The sequence below is a fragment of the Macrotis lagotis genome, chromosome 2 (assembly GCF_037893015.1).
Source record: "Macrotis lagotis isolate mMagLag1 chromosome 2, bilby.v1.9.chrom.fasta, whole genome shotgun sequence".
Taxonomy (NCBI): domain Eukaryota; kingdom Metazoa; phylum Chordata; class Mammalia; order Peramelemorphia; family Peramelidae; genus Macrotis; species Macrotis lagotis.
In genome coordinates, this window is record NC_133659.1 from 60,623,864 (window position 1) to 60,645,501 (window position 21,638).

At 36.6% G+C, this 21,638-nt stretch overlaps 1 protein-coding gene across 17 annotated transcripts in view; it reads left to right on the forward strand.

Annotated features, from left to right (window-relative positions):
• Nucleotides 1-21,638, forward strand: part of DCAF6 (DDB1 and CUL4 associated factor 6) — a 167,328-nt gene that overhangs the window by 132,768 nt on the left and 12,922 nt on the right. For 8 of the 17 annotated variants that reach the window (XM_074221927.1, XM_074221922.1, XM_074221931.1 and 5 more), the window contains 4 exons: nucleotides 2,906-2,980; nucleotides 3,585-3,903; nucleotides 9,271-9,312; nucleotides 21,455-21,593. In XM_074221927.1, coding sequence (XP_074078028.1) covers nucleotides 2,906-2,980; nucleotides 3,585-3,903; nucleotides 9,271-9,312; nucleotides 21,455-21,593 — 575 coding nt within the window. The remainder of the gene's footprint in view (nucleotides 1-2,905; nucleotides 2,981-3,584; nucleotides 3,904-9,270; nucleotides 9,313-21,454; nucleotides 21,594-21,638) is intronic. The other 9 variants (XM_074221923.1, XM_074221928.1, XM_074221932.1 and 6 more) reach the window with 2 other exon arrangements.

A 21,638-nucleotide genomic window follows, 5' to 3' on the forward strand; every position in this document is an offset into this window, starting at 1 on the left:
AATCTGTACATGAGAGTCTTTGAAGAAAACCTTCTAGGCTGAATTTTCCTCTACCAACTTAATCATTTTATTAAAATTGATGAATGCAGCTGCATCTTAACTGCCATTCAGTTACATGACAAAAAAAATTATGTTGTGATCTAGGAAGAATGTCTGTGAAAGCCTTCTGGTTGCTTTCATTAGGGCTTCTTAATATCTTCATAGTCCATTCTCACACAAGTGGAATAGGGAACAAAAAGATTAAACAGTTATGCCTGTTACTTCCATGAATAGTTATGTCCTAAATGTGTATATTTCTTTTGAAAAATATTCATGATTGTAGAATTAAAATTAATGGAGAAATAAAACCACCTACTGTTTCCCAGTAGCTCTTGTTACCAGTAATATTCCAACCAACCAATCACCAAGGATTTTCTAAGCATCTGCTCTGTAATGTCCTGGTTTGGGGGGACACTAAAACAGATCAGAAACTTCATCGTGTGGTTTATCCTTGAGAACAAAAACTATCTAGCTTTTTCTGTTTCTAAGTGCCTAAGAAATGCATTTTTTTGTTCATTCACTTCATTCAGATACCTACAAAATAAATGTCACTTAGGGGAAAGGTATCAGCACTCAAGGAAGGAATGGACTCAGGTCAGGTCTCCTATAAGGGGTGGCATCTGAGTTGAGCTTTGAAGGAAATTAGGATTGTGAGAGGCAAAGTTTGGGGGGAAGTGCATCAGTCATATGGGCAACCTGAGCAAAGGTGAGGAATTGGGGGAGAATTGATGGACATAGGAACAAACAATAAGTCATCCAGTAAATATATGATAAATCCAGAGATGTCATTTGTACCCAGGTTATAAAGGACTTTAAATGCCAAATAGGAATTTGTATTTTATTCTAAATGTAATGGGGGAGTTTGATGGTCAGACCTGGACTTTTAAGAATACAGACATGCCAGTCATGTGGATTTGAGAGAGGGGAGACCAATAAGGAAGCCGTTGCAATAGACATGACAAGATGATGAAACCCTCAACCAGAGCGGTCATTGTATGAGAGGAGAGAAGGGAGAGTTTAAACTATGCAAGTGGAACTCAAGACAGAGACTAGCACTGGACAGATGGCATTAGAGGTCACTTGGGTGACATTGATCATTAAAGCAATGGGAGCTTATCATGTAGTGCATAGAGAGAGAAGAGAAGTTGATCCAGGAGAAAGCCTTGTTTTCCATCCTTAGGGAGATGGAAAGATTATGAAGCAGCTAGGAAGGGAAAGGAAGGAGCATCATGAAAACCCAGAGGGAAGGACATCCAGGAGGATGTCAAAGGCCCCATTCCTGTCCCCCCTATGCTGCAGCAAGGCCAAGGAGGATGAAGATGGAAAGGAAGCCATCAGCCATCACTGATAATTTTGAAGGCACCATTTTACTAAGTAGTGAGGTCAGAAAAAAGGAGTTGAAGAGAGTGAGTGGAGGTCTGAGTATTGATAGATGGCTTTTCAAGGTGCTTGAGAGTGAGAGGGAAGAAAAATAAGGGGCAGTTGGGGGATAAAACCTGGGAAGTGCTTAATGAGGAAGGGTGGAAGAGACTGGCCACATCTTCAAAGTGTGTTTATAGATGGATTATTTGAGCTTCTCAATGGCCCTTTGAGAAATTCAAAACAGTAGAAATTGGGGCTCAGAGGCACCCTGGGATTTGTTGATTGTCTCATAATTTCTAAAGGACAGAATCAGAACTAGAATACCTGTCATCTTACTTGACATTCAATAGAAGTCTATTAGAGAAAGCTGCTTAAAATGTTTTCGTTTTTTTTTTCCTGGATCTTTTCCTAGAATCCAAGTTATCCCCAAAGGGGGAGCTTTAGTAGTTCCGCAGACATACTACCCTGAACATCTCTTATCACATCTGATCACGAAAACTAAGTAGGATTAGGCCTGATTGGGACTTGTATGGGAGACTTCTGGAAATACCCAGTGCTGTAGGCTTAAAAATTGGGGCTTAGTGGACCTGGATACCTGAGTTCAAATCCAGCCCCAGACACTGAGTGAGTCACTTAAACTCTGTCTTAATTCAATGAAGAAGGAATTAGCGGACCCTCTACATGGACGATATTGGCAGGTTATGATCCACAGGGTCATAAAGAATTGAACACAACTAAATAACCCAGTAACAACAAGTAGTTTTCTGTCTGCACTAAGATTTTCAGAATGCCCTACATTTAAACAAATATTACTCAGAATCTCATTTCTAGCTAATTGGTTGTGTGTGTGTGTATGACTGGAACACCCCACCAATTCATTATAATAAACATTGTGTCTCCAAGACACTATGTTAGTTGTTTGGAATATAGAGACAAAATGAAGCCAAGCCTCAACCCCATGTGGCTTCCATTTTATAGAGGAAATGGAGGTGAAGGGGAGGGAGCAGGAATATAATATGAAATCAAAAAATACTTGGGTAAAGAAATACAAGGTAAAATAAATAAACAAAATAAATAAATAGATAAATAAACAAATAAATAAATACAAGGTAACTTGAAGGAACAGTCACAATTTCCTAGGGGTGGGAGACTTCACTACAGTGGCACTTGAGCATTAGAGAATCACCTAAGAAGACTGGCAAGAAAATGTCCTTTTAAGAACCAAAAAGACTGTTTGCTACCCAGATAAGTACCTGAATCTTTCAGTAAAACCTCTTGGTAAGTGAACCAATGTCAGGTCAGATTTAGTGATCTTAATATAATTGTACATGTCCTAAATGGGATAAATGTTTATTTAAAACCAGAAAGAGGAAAAAAGCAAAATTGGAATAGGAAGTTGTGGAGGATAAGCTTAAGAAAGAAAGACCAGATTCAGAGGTTTAATAAGTTGGTGCCTGCTTTTATAAACTACTTACAAATTAATGGTTACATGTTTCTATTCCAGTAGCTCTTGAAGAGTCCACAAAGTCTCAAGAGTATGAATCCTCAGAAGAAACAGCTCAAAATTCCACAGATACAGGTAGGCTGCTTTATTCTTTAAACAATTGCCCCACAATGGGGAATGAAAAGTACTATTAGTACCTGTATTTTTGAAGTCAGAAGTTCTTTTCAATAATATTTCAGGATAGAAGATTAGCTGCTTTTATTCTATTCAAAAGGAATGTCACAGTGATGGAAAATGTATACATTTTCAGATTGTTGGGAATCATACTAGATAAGTAATTATGTGTACAATTTGATTTATTGAGATCACTATAAGATAAAAGGGAATGGGGGCAGCTAGGTGGCGTAGTGGATAAAGCACTGGCCTTGGAGTCAGGAGTACCTGGGTTCAAATCCAGTCTCAGACACTTAATAATTACCTAGCTGTGTGGCCTTGGGGAAGCCACTTAACCCCATTTGCCTTGAAAAACCTAAAAAAAAAAAAAAGATAAAAGGGAATGACCCTAAATATGCAAACATAATTCTAGTAGTACTTTCTATGGTAACAAAAAGAAAAACAAAGTGAATGTCCAATGCAAAGTATATACTTTTCATCACCTTGACAAATTTGAAATCAGGTTGGATGATTAGTGATAGCTGAATGATTAACTGAACACATATCATTTTCTAATCACAATCAGAGACAGTTTTCTCTGAGCCTCTGGAATGCAGCTCAGAAGAAAAGAATGACCCTAGCCCTGACAACCCTTGCACAGTTCCAGAAGAATCCTCTCCAGAGGAAAAATTGCAGGACCAGGAGCCTTCAGATCAGCCCAGCCTGGAGGGAACTGCCCAGGCAGAGGGCACACATGATCTGCCTCACACCCAAACAGAATCCACAGGGTCACTTATTCACGAAGAAACATTGACTCGGGGCTCTGCTTTCCAAGAAACTGATGACAGTGATGATGAGCCAGTCCTAATCCCAGGTGCAAGATATCGATCAGGACCAGGCCATAGGTCAGTAAGCCCTTCAGTTTTGTCTATAATGCATATCTCTCATAGGATGTTATTTGAAATTAGTTAGATTTTCTAGAATTGTTGCAGAAGAGAGGCCTAAATTTTTTGATACCTGACTTGCTTTTCCCAAGAAGATGCAGATTTCCAGATTAATATATATGCTCATATTCTTTTTCAAATTAAAAATGATTTTATATTTCATATTCTTTGGGGAAACATCTTTAAGAGCTGAGTAGAATTTTCTGATTGATACAAAACTCTAGTCATCAGTCTGGGTCTAAACTTAGAAAGACAAGAAGATGATGGTAAACTATGGGAGAAGGTTGGCTATTTAGAGAACCAAGCTTATATTTAGCTTACAAGTTTCACTTGGAGTTGCCAGCTTTGTAGAAAACATCTGTCACCACATTTATACCTCTTCTCTAGTGACTATTAATTGAGGGGGAGCTTGGATATATTTTTCTGAGTAGCAGTATTTTAACTCTAGTTCCAGCTAAACTCAATGGCTCAATTTAGAAACAGGAGAAATGGTGCTCATTAACTGAAACCATGTAAGGAAGGAATTAAATTACTGCTATCCCTTTTCACAGCTCCTCACCTGCTAATTAAATGGTCAGAAGATTAAGTTTTTGAAAGAACTTGTTTTGTTCTCATTCTGTACTTGATAGACCAATTGTATTCATTGTTATCTTGTTCTTCTAGAAAAAAAGTTTCTGCAGATAATGCCATCCAAGCCAATGTTTCTATCCCTCTTCTTTCTCACAGAACCTAGTTTTATCTTTTTAGGATGTAGATTAAGCAGCAGTGAAATTTCATTTCATCTTTTCAAATGTCTAGGAGGAGACTCCGAATGAGCAAAATATATAAACAATTTAACTCAACATGTAATGAAAAAAGTGAGCTGTCATTGAGCTCTTAATACTTTAGCAGAATGGTAAGTGCTGTGAAAACAAGTTTCAGCAGAGGCATCCATGAACTCAACTTCCAAATTACATCATACATTAGATTCCTTGTTGGTAAAGCAAGTAAAGTAATTCTGATTTCCCTTTAATCATGATCAGAAAAGGTCTGGCTGGAAATAGCTTGAAGCTTTTTCATACAAATCAAGTTCTTTTTCTCCATGTTCAGACCCAGATTGATTACTCACACCATCTTGTCTTCTTATTTCCTTTCACTGATTCTTTGCGCCCCCATTACCATCATTGTAGGAAAAACAGCAGTTCATATTTAGGCCTTCCTTAGAACCTAAGGAAGGCTGCCATCAGAAGAGATGCTAAGGTACAAAGACTAAAAACTGAAATTCATTTTTTAAAAAAATACTGAGGTTTCTGAAGAAAGAGAAACGTTAGAGAAACATGACTCTATGATATAATTAAGTAGAAAAGCATGCAGTCAGAGAGAGTATCTAATAACAGGATCACATCTTTAGAATCTAGCTTGGAAATATGACTTAAAGACCATTGTTTCCAGCCTTCTCATTTTACAAGTGAGGAAACAGGCCCCAAGAGGTTAAGTGACTCATCTTGTAGTCACACAGAAATAAGGTCTTTGGGTTCCAACTCAGCCTTCTTTTAGCCACACTTTAAATGCTTCCATATATATCATATAGTTTCCATTTATCAACTGGCCATTGATACTGTTGCCAAAAATATGGCAAATCATTACTGCACTTTTGGTAGAATGTAGTGTACATCTGCTAAAATTTGGGTTTGTTAAATAAGTATCTTCCTGACAGGTGATCCTAGAACTTTAAAGATGGAAGGTACCTTGGAGACCATGTTGACCAACTCCTTTATTATGAAGAAATTTCTTGGAAAGCGAAACTTTTCCATGTTTGAACTTTTTCATGTTTGCACAGCAAGTGTATATGCCTATGTATGCACACAAGTATATACACACATATCCACACATTTATACATGTATATATGTATATGTGTTCATATTTGTATGTATATATATGTGTGTATATGTATATATAAAAAAGACAAAGTCAAGGATTGAAATATCCAGATCTTTACTGCTTGCAAAAAAAAATACATTTTAATATCTTGTTAGTATTTTCTGACACTTATGCATCCTCATTTTTTAGTTGGGAATATTTAGAATCTAAGAAGTCACATGGTTTGTTTAGCATTGTATAGCCATTAAATGCTGATTTCTTAGATCAGATCTGACATTCAAAAGCAGAGTCTGATGAGGCTGCTGTAGCAGTCAGGCTACCTGAATGCTAGTCCTGCCTTTTGTTTCTTTGAGTTTTTAAGCTGCCAGCTAGGTTTACCCTCCCTCACTGCTGGGAGAAATTGTTATTTTTTTCATATTGTTAACCAGTTATTGAATTAGAACTAAGGTTATTCTCCTTTATCACTTTCTCATTCAGAATTCAATTCTTTGATTTGTTATTCAGGCAGCCTTTGAAGTGCAGGACTGATAATGAGAAGGGAAAACTCAAATCTGTTCAAAACGTTAAGAAATTTTAGTTTAGGTGAATTGATGCATTCTGACCCCACTGTGTTTATTACTCAGATATACCTGGGTAAAAGTGGATTCCCCTTTTGTCTAGATTACCCTTGGGAGGGTGATATGAATATAGAGAAGTCATTTTGAGCAAAACTGAGTGATTAGAGTCATGTTCCCCCAGACCCTCATTGGATTAGAATATGCCCACCTTTCCTTATAATATTCATTCTCTCATTACTTATTAACCAACCAGAGCACCCAGGGGCATTTAAGCATTGAGTGGATTTCATGGGTGGGGGGCTCTTGGCGCTGAGGGTATCACTGACTCTCTTTATTAATTATTGTTAGCATGATCAGTTACCCAGAAACTGTCTCAAACATTTTATGTATCATATTGTTGTGCCAGTAAAATTCTGTGTCTACTCCAAAAACAAAAAGAGGAATAATTAAGACCTCAGCATCTCATTTTTTGCATTCCTTAAAGCTATTTAGATTACATTTGAGTACAGAGCAGCCCCAGGAAATTCTCTTCCTCCATTGATTATTTTTTCAAAGCTTCCCTTTGTTCAAGACTAAGGAAAACTCTATGTAGCACCTGCACCTCAACCCACTCCAGAAAGGCACATCAATATTGGGTGGCTCATTATTACTGTGATTCCCTAATCTGAGGACAATTTTGCATTATTCCATGCTTGAGCAGATTACCTTCTCATACCTCAGTTCATTCACAGGTACCAAGATAAATTCAAGGCTGACCCAGAATTTAGCCAATCTCTGAAGGTGGGGAATACCTTTCTGATTGATCTTTGGTGTCAGATCACCTCACTTTAAGGCTCCAAAACTATATGCTTACATAAGCGAATGGTAGGTAATAAATAAAACAACAGAGCAGCCAGGAAATTTAGACATTAATGGAAAGATACAGGACAAACACATGTAAAATACATTTTAAATATATGTAAAATAAACATGAAAGACATTTAAAAATTAGTTATAGTTGTACATATACATGAGGTGATGGAGTGATTGGTACAGTCATTAGACATTGCTTCTTTTATAATAAAATTCAGCTTTCCTTGAGTTGCCAAATTTTCACAATTAATTATCATTCTCCTGAGTCAAAACTTGTTAAAGCAGACTTGGATTCAGACATTGGGCAAGCAATTTCTTTTTAAGACTAAATATAAGTTTTAGTTTCTGAAGCTATGTTAAAACCTGTTTAACTAGAATATTTCATAACGTCCATAATATTGTCCTCCATTATGGGCAAATACACACACACACACACACTCACACTCCTACCCTTATTACATTGAAACACTTTTCTTCTGACAAATTTCCATCAGCAGCAGTTTTTATATTTCTTCCCTTTCCAAAAACCACTTGTTAACATGAACTGCCTACATATTCATGTACTTTCTAATATGTATGTCTTACAGCTATAATTCTTTGTTCCAAAGAAACCTTGTGAGTCAGTTTCACTGAAAACAGATGTTTTCAGTTCTGTCCTAAAGGAAGAAAAGTCAAGATATATGATCATCAGTTTATAATCAGAGAATCTTCAAGGGTTTCCATTTCTAATGAGAGTAAGCTCCCCCTCCCCCCATAATTTAATTTGGCAGACTTCAAGACATCCTGTCCAAGATATACCTTTCCAGATTTGGATGAAAAAATCACAGTAAAAGGACATGAGTCTTACAGGCTTCCCTCTCAGCTACCTTATTAGAGTTAGAATCCAACGACTGATTATTTAGAATGTTCTGGTCCATAAAGAATAAGATGTATTTCTCTTCTGTAAGCTTCTATTTCTAAGTGACTACCTAAACATCCCAGCTTTTTTGAGAGCTCTTTATATTACTTAGAACAAAGTCGTTTTTTGCAACAAACTTGTACACTAGTTTCATATGTGTGCCATTAAGATTAGAACAGCCCCTTAAAGTATTAAAGATTCAAATTTGCATTCTTTTAAGTTGGTTGAGAAAATATAATCCAGATTTTTTTTTTTTTTTTTTTTGCTGAGATCAAGCATGAAAAGAAAATGTTTTAGAATAAAGGCTTTAACAACTAACATAGAGATCTTAAATGGAATGCTCCCATTAACTAAAAATATATCCCTGGAACTATTCACAGTAAATTAAAGATATCTTAGACAATAACTAGGTTATGCTCTCTGGTGAGTACTTGTTGGAAATCAAAATATTAAAATAGATGCAGCATCTGATCTCTCCAAGTTTGTCCATAGAAGGGACCTTATAAGTGGAAAATAAAAAAGGAATAAGCAAACTGTATCAGAAAATGAAAAAATATCAACCCTTACAAAAAGATACAGTATCTTTAAGGTTTCTTGAAGTGATAGTGATTGATGATCATCTGATCCAACAACTGAAAAACAATAGGCAGTGATAGTCAATTAGAAATTGCCTGCGGACTACATAGAATTCTATACAACAAAAATTAGATGGAAAACATGTTTTCAGAAAGATAAATATACCCTTAAATTCATTACAAACATGTCTATCTCTGATGAATGAGATCCTTGAATTATTGCTTACCTTAATCGCAGCTGAGCTCAGCATTTCTTATGAAAATTGTTGACTCGGTGCATTTCCTTACATTTGGTAATGGGGTCACAAATTATTATGACTATGCTATTTAGAGGAATAGAAGAACCAGTCCCATTCACTCTTCCTCCATGCTAACTTCATTTATTCTTGTTATCTTGGTTTTCTCATACACTTTTATATATCATCTTCCTTATTTAACTGTTCCAAATCATGGGGGAAACTTCAGTCATTTTAGAATAAAGTAATTAATCATGCAAATGGAGGACTTAATATTTATTTAAACATTTGACCCTTTGAGGTGTTTGTGAATGACTTTAGTCATTTCATTTTGTGTTCCTTTCACTAGATTTAATGTCAGAGGAACAGCAATAGGTGATAGAATAATGAGGTAATTCAAAATCTTCTATTTTCTTTCCTTCCTTCCTTCTGATGAATTTTCTAGGTCCTCATTTTCCTGCTAACCATCTTTCCTATTAACAGTTAATATTTTGTTTAAACTGACTGAACTTTAAATGCTGCATCTTATAAAACAGGCTGCTCTTACCATCTGTATTTAGCTGCATGAACTGCATGGGAAATAGAATGAAAAAAATGACTACAAATAGAATCATTGTTAACTTCTCTAGTATGTCAAATGAAAGAGAAACTTTGAAATAAATGTTCTTGAAACTTCATATTTATTTTAAAATTTTTTATTTGAAAAAACTTTATGTTTTCATTAGATTTCCAAACTAGGTTTGAGTAATGATGTATCGTGTACCAGAATTAACTTTCAAATTTATCAGTGAGAAAAACAAAATTTTATAATCTTCAGAGAGACTCAAGCATATGTATGTATTTCTTTTTTTTAAGGTAAAAATTGTTTAATTACAAAAGGCTATCATAATATCAAGTCTTGAATTTCTTCAAACTTCCCTCATGTTTAAATCTGTGAAACAAGTGTTTATTGTTGTTATTTTGTTTTTTTATTTTTTTAAATAGTACTTTGCAGTGAATTCCTATCCCTATCAAGCATCTATCAAAAATATCATTTGGGTTTGAATTCTTCCTTATCAGAATAGAGGCATAAGTCAGATGGGTTATGAATTGAAAGTGAGACAAGAAGAGATTACCTTGCTTCCTCAGATTAATATCAGCTTTCAGAAGTAAGGAGCCTATGGGGAAAGGAAGGAGTAACAATACAAGCCACCAACTGGAGTTTTCCAAACTTCACAGTTTTCTGTGTTTCTTCTTGTTTACATATCAGTAAATACTGGTTTGAGTGTTGTTAGTACCTTAAGGGAGATTTGAAATCATATCTTGATCTTCACTGATTTTCCTCTGATTGCTTATTGTGACTGTGATTACCAGCAATGAGGCAAAATTTGTCAGCCCTGATTTCTTGTTGGTCTTTTCCCTTTCATACTGAGGATTAAGTTTTGATTCCTGCATTTTTAGAAGAGAATCCAATGAAAAAAATTGTGATGTTTTCAAATAAGTTTAGGAAAAATAAAGCAAGCATATAGAGAATAGAGGATTATGAACCAGTAACCAGATTCAGAGAAGCTAATGCTTCTAGTTAGTCTGCTTGAGGAAACCAAAACCAATTAATTTTAAGTGATTTGTCCAGTATCTCAGACAATTTGAACAGAGACCACCACCTGTCTCCAAAACTAACACTCTTTCCACTGGGCCAAATTGTTCCCATTGTCTCTTGTTAAAACTTTTCTCTGTCTGCTACGTTTCTTCCAGTGAGGTACCAAATCCTTATTAGAAGGAGATGTAAGCTAACATGCAGGGTTGTTTGTTATTCATCTTGATTTTATTTTGAGATTACTTCTTACATTTAAGAAATAAAAGAAAGTATTAGAAATGGGTTGATGACTTATTTGAATTAGTAAAAATATGGCAGAACATTGGTTATTAACAAGTGGGATTTCATTGTTCTTAATTGAGGTACAATGAATCAGATGAGATCAAGGGGCCATAAAAAGATCTTTTTAAAAAATTTATTAAACATTTCAAAATTATATTTTAGAATAAATTTTTAATTTCATTTTTTAAAATTTTGAGTTCCAAATTCTCTCCCTTCCTCCTGGGCCTCCTTTTTTCCTCTTGAGAGGGCAAGCAATATGAATATTGATTATATATGTAAAATCATACAAAATATTTCCATAACCATCATGCTGCAAAAGGGGAACTTATTTTAATGAATGAATGATTTTTAATTAGAATACTAAATGCATATACATTGAACATATTTCTCTTAGTCTTTCTGCCCCAAAGAGGTACAAAGGTGACAACCACAAGGATGTGAGTAGGCTAGAGCTACCTTCAGAAGGAGATCAGTGTTGATGAGTGTTAGTGGCTGGATAAAGGATGAAAAATGGGAACTTGGATTCCTTCCTTCCTCCCATTTCTTCAAAATCCCATGATGACCCAAGCCCTCTGCTTCATTCTGTAGGGCTCCATGGAAGTTCCTAGGAAGAGTGCTGGGTGAAGGAATAGGAGGTTCCTCAGCTCACTTCCACCTCTCACATTCGCTGCTCTTTGACTATGAGAAAGTGAGTCACTTTCTGGAGGCTTAGCTTTTTTCTTATTGATAAAGTGCCTCTGATGCCTACCTCACATAATCACCATGAGAATTCAGTGAGATGAAGAATAGCTGTTGTTGTTAAGATCACAGATGTGTCTCATCTCCCCCGACTAAATTGTAAGGTACTGGGAATCATGTCTTACACTCCCTACACATTACCTACATAGTAAGTGCTTGGTCAATATTTGTCAAATGAGTATATGTTTAGAAATCAGAATGAATAAGTCAGAATTCAAGGTAACAGATGGTCTACCTCGTTTTATTTCTTTTGCTTTCTTGGCTTTACCGCCCTCTCAGGCTGAATAAAGGCCCCAGGAGGCAACTTAACTATGAAATGAATTGAATTCAAGTCCTCTGATTCTTATTACAGTGATCAATTCATTGTGAGGCAGAGGTGAATAAAGTGAGACTGAGCTTACAATGGAAGTTGGGTTGTAGAGAGTGTTGGCAGCCAATATTGGCTACCCTTTGGCGCTGGATTTCCTAAAGTGATGTTGCACTAATCAGGGTGTCTGGTTGGTTGATGGAATATGTCTATGTGGCAGGGAAATGGATGGGAATGTGAAGGTCACTCTGAAGATGGAAGATGGGTCTTGATGACCATTGGGCCCTGGGGAAAATTGGGTTTAAACTAGATAACCTGATTACCCCTATAGTTGCTTCCAACTTTAGGTTGAGGATATTATATGTCTTCCTTTCATACTCTGTCTAGTACCCATTGAGCCATCTTTCTCTTATAGAACCACCTCTTTAGAAACCCCATCCAAGGCTCCTACCTCCTACTTCCTACCTCATACCAAGGCTTCTCTCATCCACATTGACACTTAGGCCAAAATGAGGGATTGGCATCCCCTTTATTCTCCTTGTCCACTTTCATCTCCTCCCCTAGCCATCATCCTATTGCAGCCACATCTCTGTAGAGATTTGTTCCTATTCAGTTCCTTGTTGCTGTCGTCTTTGTACTTCTAAGACACTTCCCCTCTTCTAATAAATTTGTTACTTAGCTCACAGTCTTCTCCCCTCAAATCCTTTTCACCCACTAAGAATATTCTAGTCTCTTTAAGCCATATTTTTAATCTCATATCTACCTCATCCATTCATTTACCTTAAACTCTCTCCCACCTGAAATTTTCTCTCTGTTAACAAGCTCTATCCCTTGAGACCCAAGGTTTACTTTTCTTCTCTGACTTTGAGGAAATCAGTTTTTAGGTTACACATTTTCATTGAGGCTTTAAAAAATGCCCATTTCTATTACTTTCTCTTTGGAAAAAAAAATAGTACCAAGCACTGCTAACGTCATTTTTACTCTGTATGTTTTTTTTTCCTGAAGTACTTAGAAGCAGTTTATCCTTTAAAGAGTTTAAAAACAGTCTTTCTAAGAAAATGATTATATTAGTACCTTACTAACCAGATACTTTTCTTAGATGATGCAAAGATAAATATCAGTCTAGACTTTCTTGATGGTCATAAGTTCTGACTTCAGTGGACCCCAAATTGATGAGGCACTTCTGAGTAGAAAAATTAAGCCACTAAGTATGTAAAACACATACAGGACATAAAGAAAAGTTTGTACTCAGAGCTAGAACAGCCCAGACATGACTTATTTTCTTTTTTTTTCTTCTCATAGATTGCCCCACCTGTCCTGGGGGCTTATTGCTGCACTACCAAGAGTCTTTCTGACCATCTTTAATGTTTAATTTTTTTTAACTGTTTTGTGTTTAACCCACGGCCAGTTTAATCTCACTTTGTACTCGTCAAATAATGCCATACGGTATTGTGATCATAAGCACAATATAACACAGCCATGGTAGAACCTCTCTATTGCTGACATGGAAAGAAAATATCTGTTCCCAAAGTGCTGCATCTGGAATCAGGAAGATCTGAATTCAAATCCAGTTTCAGATACTTACTGTGTGGCCTTGGGAAAATTTCTTAGCCTCTTTGCTTATCTGTCAAATGGGAATAATAATGGTACCTGCCTCCCAAGGATTTGTGACAATTGATTGAGAACACTACAAAAGTGCTGAGTTAAGTGCAGTCATCATTAATGTCATTATTGTTAACTCAGTTAACTAGTGACTCCCTCTCTAGGTATATCCTGACATATGTTAAATAGGACCTAAAGTCACCCTGCGGTTTCTCCACTGAAGTCTCTTCACTTTCCATCTGAGACATTTTTCAACCTTGCCATCATTCTCATCACTCACTCCTAGATTATGAGGCCATCATGGTGTACCATGTTCTAGGGAAGACCTTTCAGTGTGGTGAAACCAGAGGCTGGGCTGTGTTTCTGCCTTCCTAGGTTTCCATTTAATAAATTTCTGCCTATAATTGGTAATGTCTCTCCTGAATTTGTAGAAACATACCCATTTGAACACCCAAAGGGCAACAAAAATGTGCATACCCTTTGATCCAGCAATACCACTACTGGGTCTATACCCTGAAGAGATGATGAAAAAGGGTAAATTCATCACTTATACAAAAATATTCATAGCAGCCCTATTTGTGGTGGCAAGGAATTGGAAATCAAGTAAATGTCCTTTAATTGGGGAATGGCTTAACAAACTGTGGTATGTGTATATCATGGAACACTATTTTTCTATTAGGAACCAGGAGGGATGAGAATTCAGGGAAGCCTGGAAGGATTTGCATGAACTGATACTGAGCGAGATGAGCAGAACCAGAAAAACATTGTACACCCTAATAGCAACATGGGGGTGATGATCAACCTTGATGGATTTGCTCATTCCATCAGTTCAACAATCAGGGATAATTTTGGGCTATCTGTGATGGAGAATACCATCTGTATCCAGAGAAAGAATTGTAGAATTTGAGCAAAGACCAAGGACTATTACCCTCAAATTAGAGGGGAAAAAACTGATATCTTATTATGTAGTCTTGCTATCTCTTATACTTTATGTTTCTTCCTTAAGGATATGATTTCTCTCTCATCACATTCTATTTGGATCAATGTATACCATGGAAACAATGTGTAGACTGGCAAATTGCCTTCTGTGGGGGGGAGGGAAGCAAGATTAGGGGGAAAATTGTAAAACTCAAAATAAATAAAATCTTTAAAATAAAAAAAAGAAATATACCCATTTGAAATAAGAATATGGTTTCCTTGATTTGTTTGGGACTTGGCTCGGGGAGAGGGGATTGATGCTAATCATTTAATGAATTTGTGATAGAACTAAATATTATTGAAGGGACATGAGACCCAGTTGTAATTTAAAATAGAGTCTAATTGAAGATATGGATTGTGACACATGAAGGAATCAAATAATGGAGTTTAGGAATTTCAGGTTTTAGGCTCTCAGTTCCAATGATCAGAAACATCTATTTATTTATTTTCGCTGTATTTATTTATTTGTTTGTTTGTTTGGGGTTTTTGTAAGGCAAATGGGGTTAATTGGCTTGCCCAAGGCCACACAGCTAGGTAATTTTTAAATGTCTGAGACCGGATTTGAACCCAGGTTCTCCTGACTCCAGGGCCGGTGCTTTATCCACTATGCCACCTAGCTGCCCCTGACCACAAATATTTATAAAAGGAAAATGAAGAACAGTCTGAACCTTTCACATTTATCTTGTTCCTTTTTTTTTTATTTCCTCTATTGCTTTCATCTCTCAGATTAATTTGAATGATAGACAAAATATTGGAGGTAGGACTGGAGAATTGCATTCTTTGAGGTTTCTGAAAGAAAAATTCTAAATTATTACCATTATTTTAATAATAACAAAAAGAATTACTATTTATATTGCTCTTGAAGTATGTTGCAAAATGCTTTCCATATATTTTATCTTCAGAACAATTTTGGGAGATAGGTACTATTTTGCAGATGAGAAAACTGAGGCAGATAGAAGTGAAAATGAATCGCAGCTGCCCTTGGACTCCCAATCTGAGGCCGTTCTTCTATTTATGAGATAAGAGACTTGAGGAAGTCAGTTGATTTTTCTAGGAATAAATTTGGTTATTGAGATTAAGCTAGATTTCAGACAGATCCTGGGTATTTGAAGAGGTAATGTAAATAGGAAGCCATGGTATTTAGTAAAGGGAGAAGATTTTAGAATAGTGTTATGAAGACTGAGTGAAATGTCATATTTTGTAAGCAAGTAGTTGAAATCTCAATACCATAATAGTATGGCACAAATGTTATGGTTTTCCAAAAAGGAAAGAGAATAAAGTCTACAAATTATTGGCCAGTAAACTTTGCTTGAGCTCCTGACAACATTCTAGACTATATTAATTAGAAATGAAAGTCAGTATTGCAAGGAGCCAACATCAATAAAAACATGTCAGACTAATTTAATTCCTTTTTTTCCCCCCTCACAAAGTTTTACTCAACTCTGGTAGGTCAGGAGAATGCTGTTGAATAATATTTACCTGTATTTTAGCAAAACATTTGATTAAATCTGTAAGTGATGGTATAGTTTGGTGAATTTGGAACTAGCTATTAAGGACTCAGACTCAGATTGGGAAGTGGTTTCTTCTACTGGTGTTCACACCTGGGACCTGTGGTTGTTCCCCTGATAACTCAGGATGATCTACAAGAGAAACAGCATGGGGCATGGAACTTAAGTATAGGAAGACCTGAGTTCAAATTCTACCTCAGATACTTACCAGCTTTATCGCCATGGACAAGTCACTCACCCTCTCAGTATCTCAATTTCACCATCTTCCAAAGGTGCTTCTAGCTCTCAATCTGTGATCCTTTGTCATTCTTAGCAATTTCTTAGGTGAAGACACAGATAACATATTTATCATATTTGCAGAAGACAAAAAGATAGGAACACACAGCTGGGAAGACACAGTGGATGACAGATTCATGATCCCCCACCAGATCTTCAAGTTAGAGTCTTAAGATAGATTTAATCATAGAAATTTTTCAGGGATAAATACAAAGTCTTAAACTTGTTTTAATAGTAAATCCACTTCATAGGAGCAACATGTCTGGGATGCCAGGCACTGGAAGCTCACAAGTTGCTCAGGGTCTAAGCATGTGATCTAATAAGCAAAGAGCCCAGGACTTGAGGCTGTTCTCTGACTGTCTGTTCAGTGTTCTGGGCGACTATTAATAAACTCAGCAGTGTGTAGTGGAGGGAGGGCTTGCAGAAAGGGGAAAGGAAAGGTATTGTAATTCTGTGCCTAAGGAACATTTGGAAGGGGGATTTTTAGCCTACAGAAAAGATGATGTAGAGGGGAAGCAACAGCTGTCTCTAGAGAGGATGTTATAGTTCTCTGTAGAGGGGATGTGATTGATAACTGCCTTCAGATATTTACCATATCGATTTGGACAGGGGAACAGAGCTATTCTTCATAGTCCTTGAGGAGCAAATATGTGGAAGCTTTAGAAAGGCAGATTTGGGTTGAAAGTGGAATGGAGCACTCTTCAGAGGTCGTGAGTTTCTCCTCAGCAAAGCAGCATGGGAGATGAGTATGGATGGGATTCTTGTTCCGGTGTGGGTTGAACTAGAGAGGTGCCTTTCAATTATGAGTTTCTCTGAAACCTCACAAATCATGTAACAAGAGTGAGAGATGACAGATGGACAGCCCAAGCATTAACACTGGTACCCAGTGAAATGTTGAAGGGTATGCCCCCCCACCCTGAGAGTCCTTTTTGTAATATCTGTCAGATGACAAGGACAGGAATTGTACAATCTGTACCCCTGGAAAGAATACACACAACATTCTTAGCAAAAATCCATTAACATTTGATGCTATTGTTGATGTCTTACCTCTAGAGAGAGAAGTTAAAGAATTGTCAACCTACAAAATGAATTTTGATCATCCTATATCTTCCAAAGCTCATATCAGTTGAACCTGATCAATATTTGGACAAATTCTTCAGATTTAGAAACAAGGCTCAACTATCATGTGGTCAGTAATCATTACCACTAAAACCCTATGTAGATCCAGATGGTCATTTGATCAGTGAGAATGCAGATTTTTGTTTAATGTTTATTGTATACCTCTGATAAGTTGCTCACTTGGCTAGGTGTTTGGGGTGCAAAGACAAAAGTGAAACATCCCCATCCCTCAAGTATGTTTATATCTAATTATAAACAAAATTAGAGGCAACTGGGCCTGAGCACTAGGCCTAGAAACAGAAGGCTCTGAGTTCAGATCCTTCTAGTTATGTGATCCTGGACAAGTCATTTAAATTCTGTTTGCCTTAATCTACTGGGAAAGGGAATGACAGGGACAGCTAGGTGGTGCAGTGGATAGAGCACTGGCCCTGGAGTCAGGAGAACCTGAGTTCAAATCTGGCCTCAGACACTTAATAATTACCTAGCTGTGTGGCCTTGGGCAAGCCATTTGACCCCATTGCCTTGCAAAAACCTTAAAAAAGAAAAAAAGGAAATGACAAACCACTCCAATATCTTTGCAAAAATAAAAATTCTCATGGATAGTCACAAAGCATTGGACATAACTGAACAGCAACCACAAAATAATTTGAGGAGGTAAGTTCTAGCAGCCAGAGTGAAGAAAGGAATGTGGTAGTTAGGAGGAGGCTTCAGATCAGAGTTGGTGTTTGACCTGAGCTTTGATGGAACCAGGGATCCCAAGAGACAGAGGTGAGGAAGACCTGCTTTCCTCCACACAGGGAGACATCTGAGTCACAGCTTTAAAACAAACAAAAAAGTGGAATGTCATCTGAGGAGCAGCAGGAAAGTCAATTTGTTTGGTACTGGTGTGTGTGTACAAATTGGGCTGGAAAGAGAGGTTAGTGCCAGATTGGAATGGGCTTTAATGCCAAACAAAGGAATTGTAGTTGAATCCAGAGGGAATAAGGAGTCTCTGTTATTGAGCAGGAGAGTGATGTGCTTAAAACTTGTGCTTTAGGAAAATTATTTTGTCAGCTGTGTGGAAAATTTATGGAGGCTGGAACACCACCATAAGGAGACTATTGCAATGACAGACAAGGAGAAGTCCTGAAACAGAATTGTGACTATTTGTGCAGAGATAAATGGGAAACTGTAGAGGTATCACAAAGTGTAATGAAAGAACTTAGACTCAAAGTAGTAAGTAAATAGTTTTGGAAATTTTAATAGAACTGAGTTGTGAAATACAACCTAGGGTGGAACATGCCTATGTATGTATTCAAGACTTTAGATGACAGAAATTGATTTATGTTTTACAATATTTCTTTACCCTTAATATATACATTAATGTGCTTGTCTATTAGTATTACCTTATCAAAATTTATGTTCTTTCTACAATGATGGGGGCAGCTAAGTGGTGCAGTGGATAGAGCATTGGGCTGGAGTCAAGTAGACTATTTTCCTGAATTCAGATCCAGTCTCAGACATTTGTCAAGGATAAATCACTTCACTCCATTTGCCTCAGATCCTCTTCTGTAAAATGAGCTGGAGAAGGAAATGGCAAACCTCTGCAAACAAGAAAACTTCAAACGGGGTGATGGAGAGTCAGACAACTGTACCAACATAGCTCTACTTACTCCTGTCATTTTCCTTTTATTCTCCTTGGCAAATACACATCTTATCCCTGTAGCTCATACAAGTAAAACTTGTAGCTCCACTGCCTAACCCATAGTAGGGTTTAGGATGGATAAAAGGACTAAGGAATTTCTGTCAGAGAATTTCTTGGGAGAGAAAACTCCCCCTTCTCAGTGAATATTGGGAACACCTTCTGCAACTCAAAAGAGAGTTTCCCAGATGATCAGAAGGTTAAGAATGACCTGCCTAGGATCACAAAACCAGGATGTCTTTGGGAGACTTGAACTTTTGGCTTGAAAGCTGTCTTTGTTTCCAAATCCCATAGTGGAAGTATTATAAATCTTTATAGCATTTACTTTCATAGTTTTTAGAAAATTTTATTATGAATTTCTTGGTCTGTATAATTAACATGCCATGTATTAACTGACTTTGGTAAATAATTTTAACGTTTTCTATTTATTTAGAACTTTAGGTTTTCAGTTTTAGTCCTTAAAAGGTTGGGGTTTTTTACCCTTCTTTAGATATATTTCCGAAGATGAAATATACTGCCAGGAGTTTTAGTAAATAGTAGGTGCCTTGGTCCTCTACTCTGAAAGGCCCATTCTGGCTACACACTTTGTTCAGCTATACATACATATATACTTGTATACATACATACGTACTTTGTAAGTTAATTTTTTTCATATTTCATGCAAAAAATGTAACTCTCAAAATAGCTGAATGTAGGGAACAATAAGCAGTAGTTAATATTAGAAAGCAAGCCTGAAAAGAATTGACCAGATACAAATCAATACCTTTTACAAACTTTTAATTTATACAATTCTAATCTTAGACACATACTTCAATTCTATTTTTCATTTCAAAATTCCCCTAAAATATTAGCTTGGAGCCTAGATCTCTCCTCAGGCTCTTTGGACCTCAAATCTTCTCCAAACTGTTTTCTTTGGTTTCTCTAACAAAAAAAAAAAATTTCTATGAGTGTTGCATACTAATCATAAGAAATCTTTTTGGTAGTCTTTTCTAACATTCATCTCTCTTGGTTCCTTTCCCTTGGCTCTCCATGTATCATATTTTAAATATATACATAGATAGATAGATACATATACACCTCTATGTACATACATACATTTTCATATATGCAAGTATATACATGACATATTTCCTCAGTTTCCATCCCATTGGCTTTCCAACTGAGTACTAACTACATGCAATTTTAAATGTATATATTTACATATTTCTAATAGCATCGACTTACCAAATGTTTGTTGACATCAGAGACGTAACATCATGACATGCACATGAATTAGATGGGGGGGGGGGGGTTGTGCTAAGTCACTTGTTCCTCCAGAGCCAGATATGAATCAGGATGATGGGAGGTAGTTTTAGATGAGAGTAATCAGGGTTAAGTGACTTGCCCAAGGTCACACAACTAGTAAGAGTCAAGCTTGATACAAATAGGAAGGGGAAAAAAAACAGACCTTAGAAAAGCCTGAATCTTCTCAGTAGAACAGAAACAGTTTTGAACAGACTTTTGAAACAGCTTTGTTTACAGAGACATCTCTCCTACTGAATCAAGCTAAAACTAAGGATGAATACTATTGAATCTCTCTTCCGAGCTCAGTCCTTTAGTTGTCTTTCTCAGCTTCATAAACCTGTAAAGCATGGATCTTTTGTCTAGGATTGAGATTATTCATTAGAGCTAGAAGAGACTTCCAGCCCCCTTGTTTTATAGCTTCAAGACTGAGGCCCAAGAAGATTAAATGTCTTGCCCGAAGTAAATTATACAGTTAACTCCAACTAAAAATTTATTCACCTCTTTTATGAAATGATCCGCTAGTTCTTTACATGAAACATGCTTAAAATATTAAAATATCCAGAATTACCTAAAAAGTTAGTGTGGGTCAATGTTGTCTCTCTACTTTTTGTATTATGAGGTGTCATAGCTCTAGAGTTGGAATGAGCTGTGGAGTTCACTTAAGGAACCCGCTCCCTTCATTTGAGAAGACTAAGGACCAGAGAGTTTGTCATATGATTAAAGTCCCACAGGTGGTAAATGGCAAAGCCAGGGCACAAGTCCTTAGCTCTTGTATAACCCTTGGTGTCTTATACTTTTAATTTTCTAACATGAACAGGTAGAAGCATCTCTGTCTAGGGTGTGTATCATTTCACATAAACTGCACATGAATTTTGCCTGCATCTAAATTATGGTTTTGTAAAACTACCTTTTTTTAAGGCAGTGTGTCGCATGTTATTTCCCTGATTTTTTTTTCAACCAATACCAAAAATCTCGCAAATGATCCCTTTAACTAAAAAAATTGGTTTTAGTAACTCAACTAGTCTGGGTGTAGTCTATCTTGTGTCTGTTTGTTTGTTTTTTGCTTATGTTTGGGGGTGAATGATTGTGATACCATGAAATCCATGTTTGGTAATCTTATGTTATTTCCCCATTGTACAATGAACTTCATTCACTGTTTTGTTTTGTTTTTTATGTATGTAGACGATCTGCCGTTGCCCGAATTCAGGAACTCTTCAGGCGGAGAAAAGAAAGGAAGGAGATGGAAGAGCTGGACACTCTGAACATTCGGAGACCCCTAGTCAAGATGGTTTATAAGGGTCATCGCAACTCCAGGACAATGGTACCAAGTGCTCCTTGGATTCTTTGAAGAGACATGCAGTCTCAT